Below are 12,094 nucleotides of genomic sequence, written 5' to 3' on the forward strand. Positions count from 1 at the left end.
CTGTGACATTCTGGAGAAGGTCATGTTCCTTTTCAGCCTGAAACACAGGACTGACTCACTCGGATGTCATGAATCAGTGATCCGTCCTAACTCTTTCTGTTCCTAGGGAAGAGTACCTTTTGTGCTGTGCTCTTTGAGCCACTTAGCTGCTCTGTGTTCCTGCAGTGACCAGGAGCGAAGGGGAGATACTAGATCATGTCGGAGTTCTGGCTAATTTCTGCCCCAGGAGATAAAACAAATCTGCAGGCATGGGAGAGAATGAACGTGGTGACCTCTAAATCCAACCTGTCCAGCAACAGCAAATTCCATATTCCTGACCTGAAGGTAAGTGAAGAAGGAGGTTGTGTGTGGGTGATACAGCAGCATTAGCCAGGACTGGAGAATTCTGTGATGAATGTGGGATTTATCTTTTGGGAGAGTGTGCAGAGAGGGGAGGAAGATTGCAGTTGCAGAGTGAGTTTGTTCAGGCAGCTGGAAATTGATCGGAGAGAAAAGAAGTCATTGTGCTTGAAGCCAACTTCCATGCTGGAAGGATATGTGTATGAGGATTTGAGATGAGTGAGATGAGTTAAATAACTATTACATTCGACATACCACTTGCTCCCAGTCATGAAAGTCAACAGCATCACACATCTCAGATCGCTATTGTAGAGGGAGTAGCTATGTGTCTAGAACCCTGCCAGTAGGGCTGCTGGCAGAGACAACAGTGCTGTATGTAATGCAGTTACTCCTCGGGAAGTGGATGTGGGTGTGTATTCAGCTACATTACCCAGCTTCATCTCATCCTGGAAATAGGAAGAATGTTAATCCACAATTCTTTCAATATCTTTGCATTATTTAATCCTTATTTTATAAGATCTGCAGCTTATTTTTGTTTCACTTATGGCTATGAAAAGTCCAAATATACTGCATTAAAATCACTGGAGCTACCACAGATGTAGAACTTGGTTCTTTGGAGAGCTGCCATCACCCATCACTTAACACAGCTGCACTTTGTGCACCCAGGTTCTAGTTTTATTCCAAAAAGATTGTTAACTTGAGGTATTCTGATTACATAAGGGTGCAAGTAAAGGGGGACTGTGGCCCGTTATCGAGTAATAACCTGATGATTTGTCACATGTATGTTTCAGACTGGGAATGTTGGTTTTTTGCATGTGCACCTGAGATTGATGTGATTTTTTACCATCTATGGGCCTTACCCAACCAGTGCTGGTATGAGTCTCCTAACGTTAAACGTAGCATTTGCAGTACCTAAAGATGCAGCCAGCCCATTAATATTCTGCTTATTGTTCTGTGGAAAACGTGTTTCTTCCCCTTCAGCTTGACCCTTCATAATGTTGAGCTGGCAGCGTTATAAGGAAAGGTTCAGCAATATATTGCAATACCGTAAACATGGGATTGTGACTGTGCCAGTCATACATCAAGCAGATGTTGTTCTTGGAGGAGATGGCTTTTTGAGAGGCTCAGACTTTGGAAACAGTAAAGGACCCAGATAGAGTCCCCTTTTGAATAAGTGCTGCTTCTCTTGGGTCTCTCAGTACATGCGATTTGTTTGTATATATAATGTATATATGTGCATTTCTAGTCACTATTTGTCAGGTTAAAGACTAGTCTGTGCAACTTGATGATACAGGAATGAAAACAGGAAGGAAGACGCTGATGCATGATCTTGAGGCTACACACACTTTTTTCCTTTATGGGAAAAGCCTTTTCAGGCCTTAGGTCTCGGGTAAAGGAATTGCTACTATTTTCCACCAAGTAAATAAAGTTCTGCTGAACTGTTGAATTCACAAGTGCTAAACACAAGTTGGTGTCCCTAAGAGTCTGCCAACTGAAGCCTAACACAGACTTGTGCATTTTTCACCCGTTTCTCATCTTTTGCGCAGGTGGGGACACTGGATGCTCTTGTTGGTCTGTCAGATGAGTTGGGAAAACTTGATAGCTTTGCTGAAAGGTAAAACAGATCTTATTTACTACCTACACATGAGAAACAGACATTGTGTTCATGGGACGGTATGTCCTTGTGTTCACCTCAGTCTGACTCAGTTCAGTCCGGACTACAGCTGGACTAAAGTGGATGGACTTTGTTTAACCCTTGTGTTGTCAACACAAAGTAAGGATCATTTCTTAAAATGTAGCTGAATTAAGCCCGTGATAGTTTTGTCTGCAAGCAATCCGTTTGAGTGGCAGTGGTAGTAAAGCTGTTTCTCAGATGGAAACTGTTCTTTTTTTTTTTTAAAGAACATCCTCCCACCCCATCCAGAAACCTAATAAAACAGCATTTAAAGAATATTATGCTGATCTTATTTTCCCAGACTCTGTTGAGCTTTCTGTACCTTTTCAGCCAGGTATAGGAGTTCTGAGGAATAAGTTGTCTGAATGAAATCTAGAGCTCTCCCTCTCGGACTTTTAAACTCCTTGAAAACCAAAATATTGACTTGCATTGTATCAAACCTATTGGTGCAAAGACTCACATGATCTCCTTGCTGATCATTGCCCAGTTTGCCTTTCAGGCCAAGCTGACCTGAGTGCACAAAGAATAATATAGTACAGCAAGCTGAGAAAATGTCAGGTTGTAAGAAACTTCATGGCACAAAGTAGACTTTGTTGTTGAGCTTGTTGTTGATACAAGCTGCTGGATGGTTTTTTTGGGGGGTTTCTTTTTTGCTTTGGAATCATACCTCACTTGGTCTTGGTCACAAAGGCATGTGCTAGCTCTGGGGCTTTTTGCCTTTTTTCTCCCATCTGGGACTGAAAAGAATTTGCTTGTCTAAATGTGCTTGATACTTTTGTAGATTTTGTCTGGCAGTTGCAAACACATGCAGAAACACTGATATAATCTGTTTGAACCTATGCTGGCGAGTTTGGGTAAAAGTAAGTCTGCTAGAATACATTTCTCAGTAGGATTACTATGAGGGTGGTGAGACACTGAACAGGTTACCCAGAGCGGCTGTGGATGCCCCTCCCTGGAAGTGTGCAAAACTGGATTCGATGGGGCTCTGAGCAACCTGATCTAGTAGAAGGTGTCTCTGCCCTTGGCAGAAGGGTTGAAACCAGATGTTTAATGTCCCTTCCAACCCAAACTATTCTATAATTCCATGATTTTGTGTTAAATTAATGCTCAGAGGTTTGTGTCTAAGTTGTGATTCAGGGGTTAAAATGCCAAGCACTTGCACTTCATCAAAGTAGGTGGCATCCACAGGGTTACAAGCCTATTCAAATGACCTGAGCATTTATGTTCCTGCTCCTCATACCGGTTGCTAGATAAACACAACTGCCAGTAAAGTCAGGCAGTGCAAACCTGTCAGCGCTGCCTCCTGCCAGGACAGAAGAGAAGGGGCAAGAGTTTGCAGGATCTATTGTTTCCACATACTTTTATTATTTATTTACGGAGGGAAGTGGAGTGTTTTTCCATGTCATTATGTGGTAACGTGGTGCTCTCTCAAGCTGACAGTCCCCTCAGTCACTCTTACCTGGGGGGTTCTCTGGGGTTCTCAGTTGGCGGAACATTCTGCAGTGGCCTCAGATTGCAGGGGTTCTGCTCCCTGCAGTAGTTTGGAGGCTTAGCTGGTAGCACCCTTTAATACACGGTATAATTTAAAGAGTGCTAGACTTTTTATTTTTTTTTTAAATAATGACATTGCAGGAATTTCAGAAGCAAAACGTGAGAGTGTTCCAAGCCCTATTAGGCTAAAGGTTTTTATTACTGCTTCTTGAGGCTGTTTAGCTGAAACCTTCTCCTTCTGTAACGCATCATTTGAGCATGATAGTTGCTCAAGCTGGGAGTCATCTCGTCTAAAAGTAAAGGTTTAAGGGTTGGATGTGAAAGCTGCTTGCTGTTGGATGTCCCTGTAGTCAATAGGTCTCCTCCAAGGTCTGATTCTTCTCACTTGCCTCAGACATCAGTGGTGTACAGGGTGTGTGTTCTGTTTTTGCATGGGGAATGTGCTGGATGATCCTGCTTGCACATCACAGGATGCGAGGCGAGGCACTGACACTAAGCCAAAACTGGAGAACATTTCTCTGGCCCAGTGTATGCATACATTCTGGCCATATCCTGCTGCAGGGACCTTGGGACGTGTGGGCTGGGAGGGAACCAAGCCTTGCCTGGGCAGCTGGGAGTGTCATGTGGATAAGACCACCTACCTGTCCCATGGTCTATACTTATGGAGATAGCAGGGCTAACTGTCTCCTAGCTGTCGGGTTAGCCACCAGCTGCACTCAACAGTAACAAAAGCAGCTCAGGCCCCTTGGGAAAGCTATTGGTTCATACACTTTCCTGTTGGCAGCTTTCTCTGTAACATCTTTACCCTCTAGCTATACTCTTCTTGCCAACTGGGCTGGAGTCATGTCTTGTTCCAAGTTCCTTTGAGCATCCTGAACATCGTGAAGGAGCAAAAACAACCAGCTGTGTCTACAAGTTGAAAATTGCAGGTGGCAGCTGATGGGGAACCACTGTGTGGATCCCTGCACGCTCCCTGCAGCCCAAGGAGAACACACACTATACTCCAGCAATGCTCAGCTGGCACCGGGTCCCTAAGTGGCTGCACCCAGACGGTGAAAAACTGCAGCAGCCCTGAAAGAGAATTGTGAACTAGAGCACAATGGTATAGATTCCTCCTAAAGGCACTCTGAACTGTGCCTCCTCAGGGTCATGAGAAGAATGATTTGGGTTGGAAGGGACCTCAAAGATCATCTAGTCCAACCCTGCTGGCATGGGCAGTGACATCTTCCACTAGACCAGGTTCTCAAAGTGCTCTCCAACCTGGCCTTGAACACTTCTAGGCAGGGAGCATCCACAGTTTCTGCAGGTAACCTGTTTCAGTGTCTCACCACCCTCACCATATCGAATTTCTTACTTATCCCCAATCTAAATTTACCCGCTTTCAGTTTAAAACTGTTGTCTCTTGTCCTGTCATTATAGGCAAGTCTCTCCTTGATTGTCTTCTAAGCTCCATGTTAAATACCAAAAAGCCAAAAGTAAGGCCTTCTCTTTCAGGCTGAATGACCCCAAACAGCAGGAGTTCTGACTACTGCATTCTTGGCAGCATCAACAATCTCATATTTTTCCTCCCTATTACATGACTGGAAAACCTTCACATTTTCTTCACAGGAGTAGAGATGAAAGGAATATTTACCTCTATGAATCAGTGCTTACAAATGGCCCATGTAACTGCTTTGCCACCCATCAAAGACAATCCTTTTCTCTGATGCTTTCATGGTATCTGTACCTCGCCTGTAGTCCCTTTCCTGAGCTCTTGAAAGCCACAGAATGTCACCGAATACATTGTCCAAATACTGCAGGTGCCCTTTGGGTCTCCAGCTCATCTGCAGCTGTAGGAGCCACTCGTTCCTCAGTCAAGGAGAAGTTGGAGTTTTAAACATGAGTTTCTTGCTCATGGGTTTCTGCTATGGTATCATGAGTATACAGAAAGCTGAATCTTCATCTTAGATTAAGAGTTAGGAAGTCTAGAGTGCCAGGGAGATGATACTATGTATGTGTTTGCAGAGATCAGCGTGTTTAGAAATAAGGCTTATGGTTCTGCAGTATGCCATAGGTTGTTTCTCGTCATTCAAACTGCAAATTAACCTGCTTTGCTTTGGAAGTGTTTTGTTTGGGCTTCTGCATGTTTATCAGATCAATGTGGCAACTGTTTTATATTCATTTTGTTTCATCACTAACAAAGCTTCACTTATTACACCTAAGCATAATAAAGAAAATAGCCCAGTACATAGGAGAAGTTATGGAGGACTCAAAAGATGAAGTCCAGGAAAATCTTCTGGCTAATGGAGGTAGGTGCTGTGAATATGTTTGTTGTAGTTTTTTTAATGCATTGATGCTGCCTTTGTTTGCTTCAGAGTATGAACATGTAGAATTGAAATACTCAAGATACAAGAAAGGACAACCACCAGCAACATTTTTTAAGAACACTTCTACTCAGCTCCCATTTTTCTCAAAGTCAGCAGAAGATTTAGCCAGCATCAGCTTTGCTGAACACAGGACAGTGTTCAGCATCTAGTACTGAACTAGTTTCTAACACCAGAGCTGAGGAGTGAAGTGGAAAGCAGGAGACATTCTAACTCCTAAAATGACCTAGCACCTTTCTGTGCCCTGTATGGGCTTGATCTCTTACAGGCAGCTAAATCTCATTTGCTATGGCTGCCTGACATCTGCAAATGATCTGTTAGTGATTTTCCTTCCCTCCTACAGTGCTGGGAGAGATCATATTGTTAACTGTGGATTTCTGACATCACAGGTGGATGAGTGAGACAACAGCTCCAAAACATGGAGCTGGGGCTGCACTCACAAGGTCGTGCCAGCACCCAGCAGGACAGGCACGTGCTGCTTCTGTTAGGAGGAAATGCCCTCCCATGGTGTCCTGCCCTGGCTGGCAGCAGTTGTGTAGCAGGGAAGAAGAGCAGGTAGTGACAGCAAGGAAACTTCTGACATGCCAAAGGGCAGTGGGAACCCATTAGCTTACTGTGTTCTCCCCTACATCATCTCTAAGTGGTCAATGTGGTTTTTTTATAACCTAGAGAAACAGATTTCCCCCCTTTATTATCTAGTATGGTACTCAAGGCTCTAAAGGGAGCCTCTGTGAAGCTCAAAATTAACATTTAGAAACTGATGACTCCTAGATCTGTGCATGTTTCATTAGACCCTGAGTGTGTTTTCAGTGCAAGTTCCTCCCCAGCTATCCTGGAAAAGTACAACAAAATTGGATGCATCACACATGTAGTTACAGACTTGTAGAATGACGCTGTTAAATAAACTAAGAGTGCACACTCCATCACCTTTTGGCTGTCTGCAATGTTGTACTTCAGAGCTATACAAGTAAAGAATGGGTAGGAAGTTCTTTTAGAAATGTCCTTCTTGCACGGCGTAAGACTGACTTTTGATGAGTGCATTGCTTGCCAGGTACAATAATGCCACTTATTTTGTTCCAGGGCTAAAGGATAAAATGAAATGTCTCAAAAGTATGTTAAGGATTGATGACTGTGGTGTTGTTACAAGCATGCATTTGTGTGTGTTAGAGCTAGAGACAAGTCTTGGTCTGGTTGTAGAGATACAGTGATCAGGTTACGATGGCTTTCTCAAGTAACTACCTCGTAGCTTGATCACGATATCCCTATGACTTGAGAAACAACAGGTTTCACTTAATTTGTTTCCTCTTTTCACACCATTTTCCTTTGCTATCAGCTCTGCACATGTTGTAATAGAAGGACATGGAAATTATATGTATTACTACTTCCTGTCTTGTCTCTAGATTTGGTCATCCAAAAAACCATACTAAACTGAGACATTAACCTTTCCAAGATTATTGTCTGCATCTTAAAAAATTGAGTCAGCTTTAGTATATGAGGATTCCACTAATACATTCTTCATAAGCAGCAGCAACTTTGAATTCTTCCTCCCCTTTCTAGATAGCAAAAGAACCCTAAAGTTGAAGACTTCCTCAAGGTCATGAAATCAGAAACAGAATTATAAGACATGGCTCTTGCTGCATGATCGCATTTCTGACTGGTAGACCATCCCAACTTAAATTTTGTTTTAAGTTACACTGTACAAGTTTTCTGATTTTAGCTCAGTTGTATATAATCCTGACAGCAGTTTGGTCCATGAACTGGTGAAGATAGTGGCTGTGTGTCTAACAAATGTTTGCTTAGATTTGTGTGAAGAAAAATACAAAGCACTAGAAAATGCTGCACTTTTAGTTAAGTGAAAATACACACGCTACTTTCCAGTGGACAACAGTCAGAACCAGCCACATATCTCTCTTATAGAGGGAAATGTGTGTTTGTATAATAAAGGGAATTTTAGTATATCACAATAGCAGGAAATGCTTTCTTGCTTATGATGGAATAAAAAATGTGAAATGTAAGTAAGGCTTTTCTTCAAAGATTCAGACCAAATTCTCTTCCATTTATAGAAATACTGAACCCAAGTGAATTTTTAAATTTGGTAAATGGTGAAATAATTCCATTGTTTACAATGAGCTCAAAACAGAACAAAATGGGAAGTGTAACAATTTTGAAGAATTAAGTGTTTTGAAGGGCAAGTATTTGACATTGCCTCTTAGAGCTAGGTGAGTAAATTAGAGTTATGAGAGATTCAGGCTGTGGTGTTCCTGGGCAGCTGTGGGCACGTTGGAGTAGGTAGGAAGCATGTCTGCTGGATGGGCAGTCTTTTAGAAGTGTCTTGAGAGGTTCAATAAATGACAGGTGCCATTCCAGGAACATCAAGGTGCTTGGACTGCTTGGCATTTTAAGCTCAGTTCTGCTAATCTGTTCACAATAGTTTGTGCCATCCCCCAGATCAGGCTGCTTAACTAAAATGCACCAGTGCCAGAGTACTGCTCAGGAATGAACTTCTAGCACAGGCTGGAAACTTGTGCTGTGCTTAGCTGTCTAACATTTGAATTCTATGGAGATTCGAGGAATGAGAGGATAGAAAAGGCCCGTGTAGATCTTTCGGGAACTTTAACAATCTCCTCAGCTGTAAATAGGTCAGTGTCTGTCTTTAAAGAGCCTGTGAATGCGCTGTTCCTCTGCACAGCCCGGTAATGCTATGGTCGTTGCAGGTTTCATTCCCATTGAGTTTAGCAAAGCCTAAGCAAGAAAGCTTGGAAGAGAGACAGCAGGATGAAATCCTTGTGTCACATACCCTATGCTGAAAGTGTGCCATGAACTTTGTCACTCAAGTATTTTTGATCTCTCTGCCTTCCCCCCACCAGAGATCATGAGCAAGCACTGCGGGAGAACTGCACATGCAGGAGCTGTGTGATAGCTTTCCCTGCCTTCTGCAGTTTTGTCCCCTTTCTGCACCCTCCCTGTTGAGGAGAATTTGTTGATTCCCAATCAGAGCTTAGCAGGAAGGAAATCTTTGCCTCGTGATTCCTCTCTATTGAATGTGGGGGAGGTTTACAGAGCTGCGGTTTTAGAACGAGGGGGAGGACACTATCATGCCAACACTCTCTGCCTCCCAGGCAGATCATCCCTTGCTAAGAAGCCTGTTTCCTCCTAACTTTCCATGCTTTGGAAATCTAATAGGGTAAACTGACTCTGTTGTGGGGTGAGATAAGCCCATGGAAATTATAGCATTCTCCTGCCAAGGATATTCGGTATCACATGAGACAGGGTAGTACCCTCAGCCTGGTGGTATGGCTATTACACAATTTTTCACATTCATTCTCGTGCATCTCAGTTCATAAAGCCTTCACTACACCCTGGAAATCCAGCCCACAAGAAATTGTGCTTAAATCTTGCTGTGGGAATGAATTCACTCTGGGCAAGGAGGCGAAGAGCACTGGATGACCCCAGCATGTCCTTCCTTTTACTTGGCACCTTGAGCTTGTTTTGCTCTCCATCTCCCCAGAGCAACTTTCCAGATACTCTCCACGTTTACCCTCCCAGTCTGGGAAGGAGCCCACCCTGCGGGTGACAATGCCTCAGGCCTCTTTGTCTAGACATTGATACCGTGACTGCTGCCTTCCACCAACCTCTCTAACCTGCAGCAGGACAATCCAGCCCCTTTGCTTGTTGTGGCAGGATGCGTGACTTTATCCCATCCCATAGTGTTGCCCAAGAACACTATGTAGGGGTGTGTTTGGCATCCTGAGGGCTCTCAGGACTCAGACAAAAAGCTGTCTGATTTCATGAGCTGCTAGAGGAGAATTCCATATTTGATATTGTAATGTACCAAGCCTTAATATCTTCTAATGTTAAGGACCCTTGGTCTTTGAATAGAGTGAAACAGCATGATCTTGTTCTAGGAGCTGGGTGTTGTATGTGTACATCTCCTCTTGATTCTAGGAAGAAGCCACGGCTCCCCATGGTCTGAGGGTGCCTTGTTTTAGTGGGCTGCATGCACAGATCTTTGCTGTGAATTTGTGGTGTTGGATGCTGTGACTGGATTTATCCATTTTGAGAAATACCATAAAGCTTTGTGTGAGATGGGGAGCTCTATGTGCAAAGTCAGTGAGAATTCCTCATTGTACCTGAAGTTGTTTTATTTCTAGTGATTGCTTGACTGAGTCACAAAGTGACATCAGCTATGCTCTTAAAACCTTTGATCGAACTCTCAACAACACTGAGTATTACTTCTGGTCCTGGGCAGAAAGTATTTTTCTAATGGCTCTTGCTGTGATTAAATTCAGACATATCGCAATAAACAAAATCGAGGTTACACGAAGCTGTTTCTTTTGTGAAGAAGACAGGTGCACGTTGCTGTGTCCTGCTGATACTGCTAATTTCATAGTAACACTTGTTCTATACTCTGAGGTGTAACACAGAAAAGATTTCTGGTTCAATTCTAAGTTTGGGGTTTTAGAAAGATGATTGGATTGGGCATATGATCTGGATGGATTTGTTCTAGATCAAATTTCTGTGAGGATTCAAAGGCAGGCTTCTGGTTCACTCCCATCTCTAATGTTAATCAAAGTTATGCCTAGGCTCTAGCTGGGGACTACTGCCTGAACTTTGACCTGCCATCTGGTAAGCTATCTGTTTTCCTGCATCTCTTTGCATTTTCAGTTGACCTAATCAGCTACCTGACACGGTTTGAGTGGGACATGGCCAAATATCCCATAAAGCAGCCGCTGAAGAATATATCAGAAGCATTAGCAAAGGTAAATTATAATCCAAATTGCAAGAAGATGTCAGCATGGGGAAGCATGTCTCTGGGCAGTTTTTGGTCTCTCCTCTTGTGGCAGTCAGTGAGAGCTTTGCCTTTGGTTTGGGCAGGACCGAGCTCAGAAGCGCACACTTTGTGCTGAAGCAGTTGATACTATTTTAATCTCTAATATTAACAGTACATATGTTTAAACCTATCCAGTCTGCAAGTATATGGCACTTTATCAGATTTGCTAGAGTACACTGACATGCTTTCTGCACTTTAATTGCCTTCATTGTTTTTATGTATGCCATATTATTCTCCATTTTGGAGTTCCTTTGTGAAACTGTTGGCCTGACATTACATCAAACACATTTTGGGCTGGATGAGTTATTTACAGTCAGTCCATTCGGAAAGGTGTGATATGTTGTTCAGTATAGATAACAAATGGAACCATGAAGCTGTTCCTTAGGTACAGCTGTAACACACTCAGCAACAGCCAGCTGAATCCTGCTTTCTGCAGAGACCTTTGCCACAGGGGAGCCCTGACACCACCTCTCTCCCTGTAAGAGGGCCACAGCCAGGTGGTTTTATGAGGGGCTGACAGCTCCGTCCTTGTGTTAAGGTGCAGAGGTAGCCGGAGGGGGGTGAGGACGGTGCCTCGAATACCGAGTTGACTCACTTTTTTAACTTTGTTTTAGCAAGTGACTCAAATAGAAACAGACCTAAAGACCCGATCAGCTGCATACAACAATATTAAAGGAAATTTGCAAAGCCTGGAGAAAAAAACTGTGTAAGTATAGACATGCCTGTTTGCATCTGGAATGCTGCATGGCTGAACTGAGGACAGTGCGTGCTCACACCCATTGCTGTGCAACGGACCATGTGTGTTCTGCTGGGAACAAATTTTTCTTGCTTTGGGGCATGCTGAGCATCTGCAGGCCCAGGGAAAGCTGGGGGAGAGGGGAGCTGGTGTGATCAGCGTGTCTCAAGATCTGCTCAAGGATACTGCGGTTCCTAGGGTTTTATTGGCAGTGTGAGCAGGTAGTCTTGGAAAAAAAAAACCAAATGCACTGTATTGTTCTGTTGGGATTCCAGGGAGTTAGATGTTAGATGGACTGGCTCAACTGGTGGATTCCTTTGCAAGACAGAGCTGTTTCCTGTGTGCTGAACAACATTTGCAGAGCTCCCAAAGGAAACAACTCTATCTTGCTTGTTCCCACACCTCACCAGCAGCCCACTTAGCTTTTTCTCTTCTTTGTTTCATTCTGTTGGTCCAGGTAATGCCCTATCAGGGCTTCCCAAATATTCTCTCTCCTGTCTGCAGCTGCTTGTGGTCTTTACCTTTGTCAGTGCTGATACCTGGATTTTTTTCCAGGATATCACTGGGGAGAATAGTAAATTCCAGTCAGTAGTAAATTTAAAGCAATTTAGGTGATGCTGTGCAAGCCCTTACCTGATATGTGCTCCTGTGTGCCACTC

General features: G+C 43.4%; 1 protein-coding gene across 1 annotated transcript in view; it reads left to right on the forward strand.

Annotated features, from left to right (window-relative positions):
- Positions 1–166: 166 nt before the first annotated feature.
- Positions 167–12,094, forward strand: part of ATP6V1C2 (ATPase, H+ transporting, lysosomal 42kDa, V1 subunit C2) — an 18,126-nt gene continuing 6,198 nt past the window's right edge. Inside the window, exons 1-5 of the mRNA XM_010132028.1 lie at positions 167–324; positions 1,887–1,954; positions 5,708–5,793; positions 10,534–10,628; positions 11,314–11,405. Coding sequence (XP_010130330.1) covers positions 196–324; positions 1,887–1,954; positions 5,708–5,793; positions 10,534–10,628; positions 11,314–11,405 — 470 coding nt within the window. The 5' untranslated portion in view covers positions 167–195. The remainder of the gene's footprint in view (positions 325–1,886; positions 1,955–5,707; positions 5,794–10,533; positions 10,629–11,313; positions 11,406–12,094) is intronic.

This window comes from Buceros rhinoceros, unplaced genomic scaffold (genome assembly GCF_000710305.1).
Source record: "Buceros rhinoceros silvestris isolate BGI_N320 unplaced genomic scaffold, ASM71030v1 scaffold14512, whole genome shotgun sequence".
NCBI classification, from domain to species: domain Eukaryota; kingdom Metazoa; phylum Chordata; class Aves; order Bucerotiformes; family Bucerotidae; genus Buceros; species Buceros rhinoceros.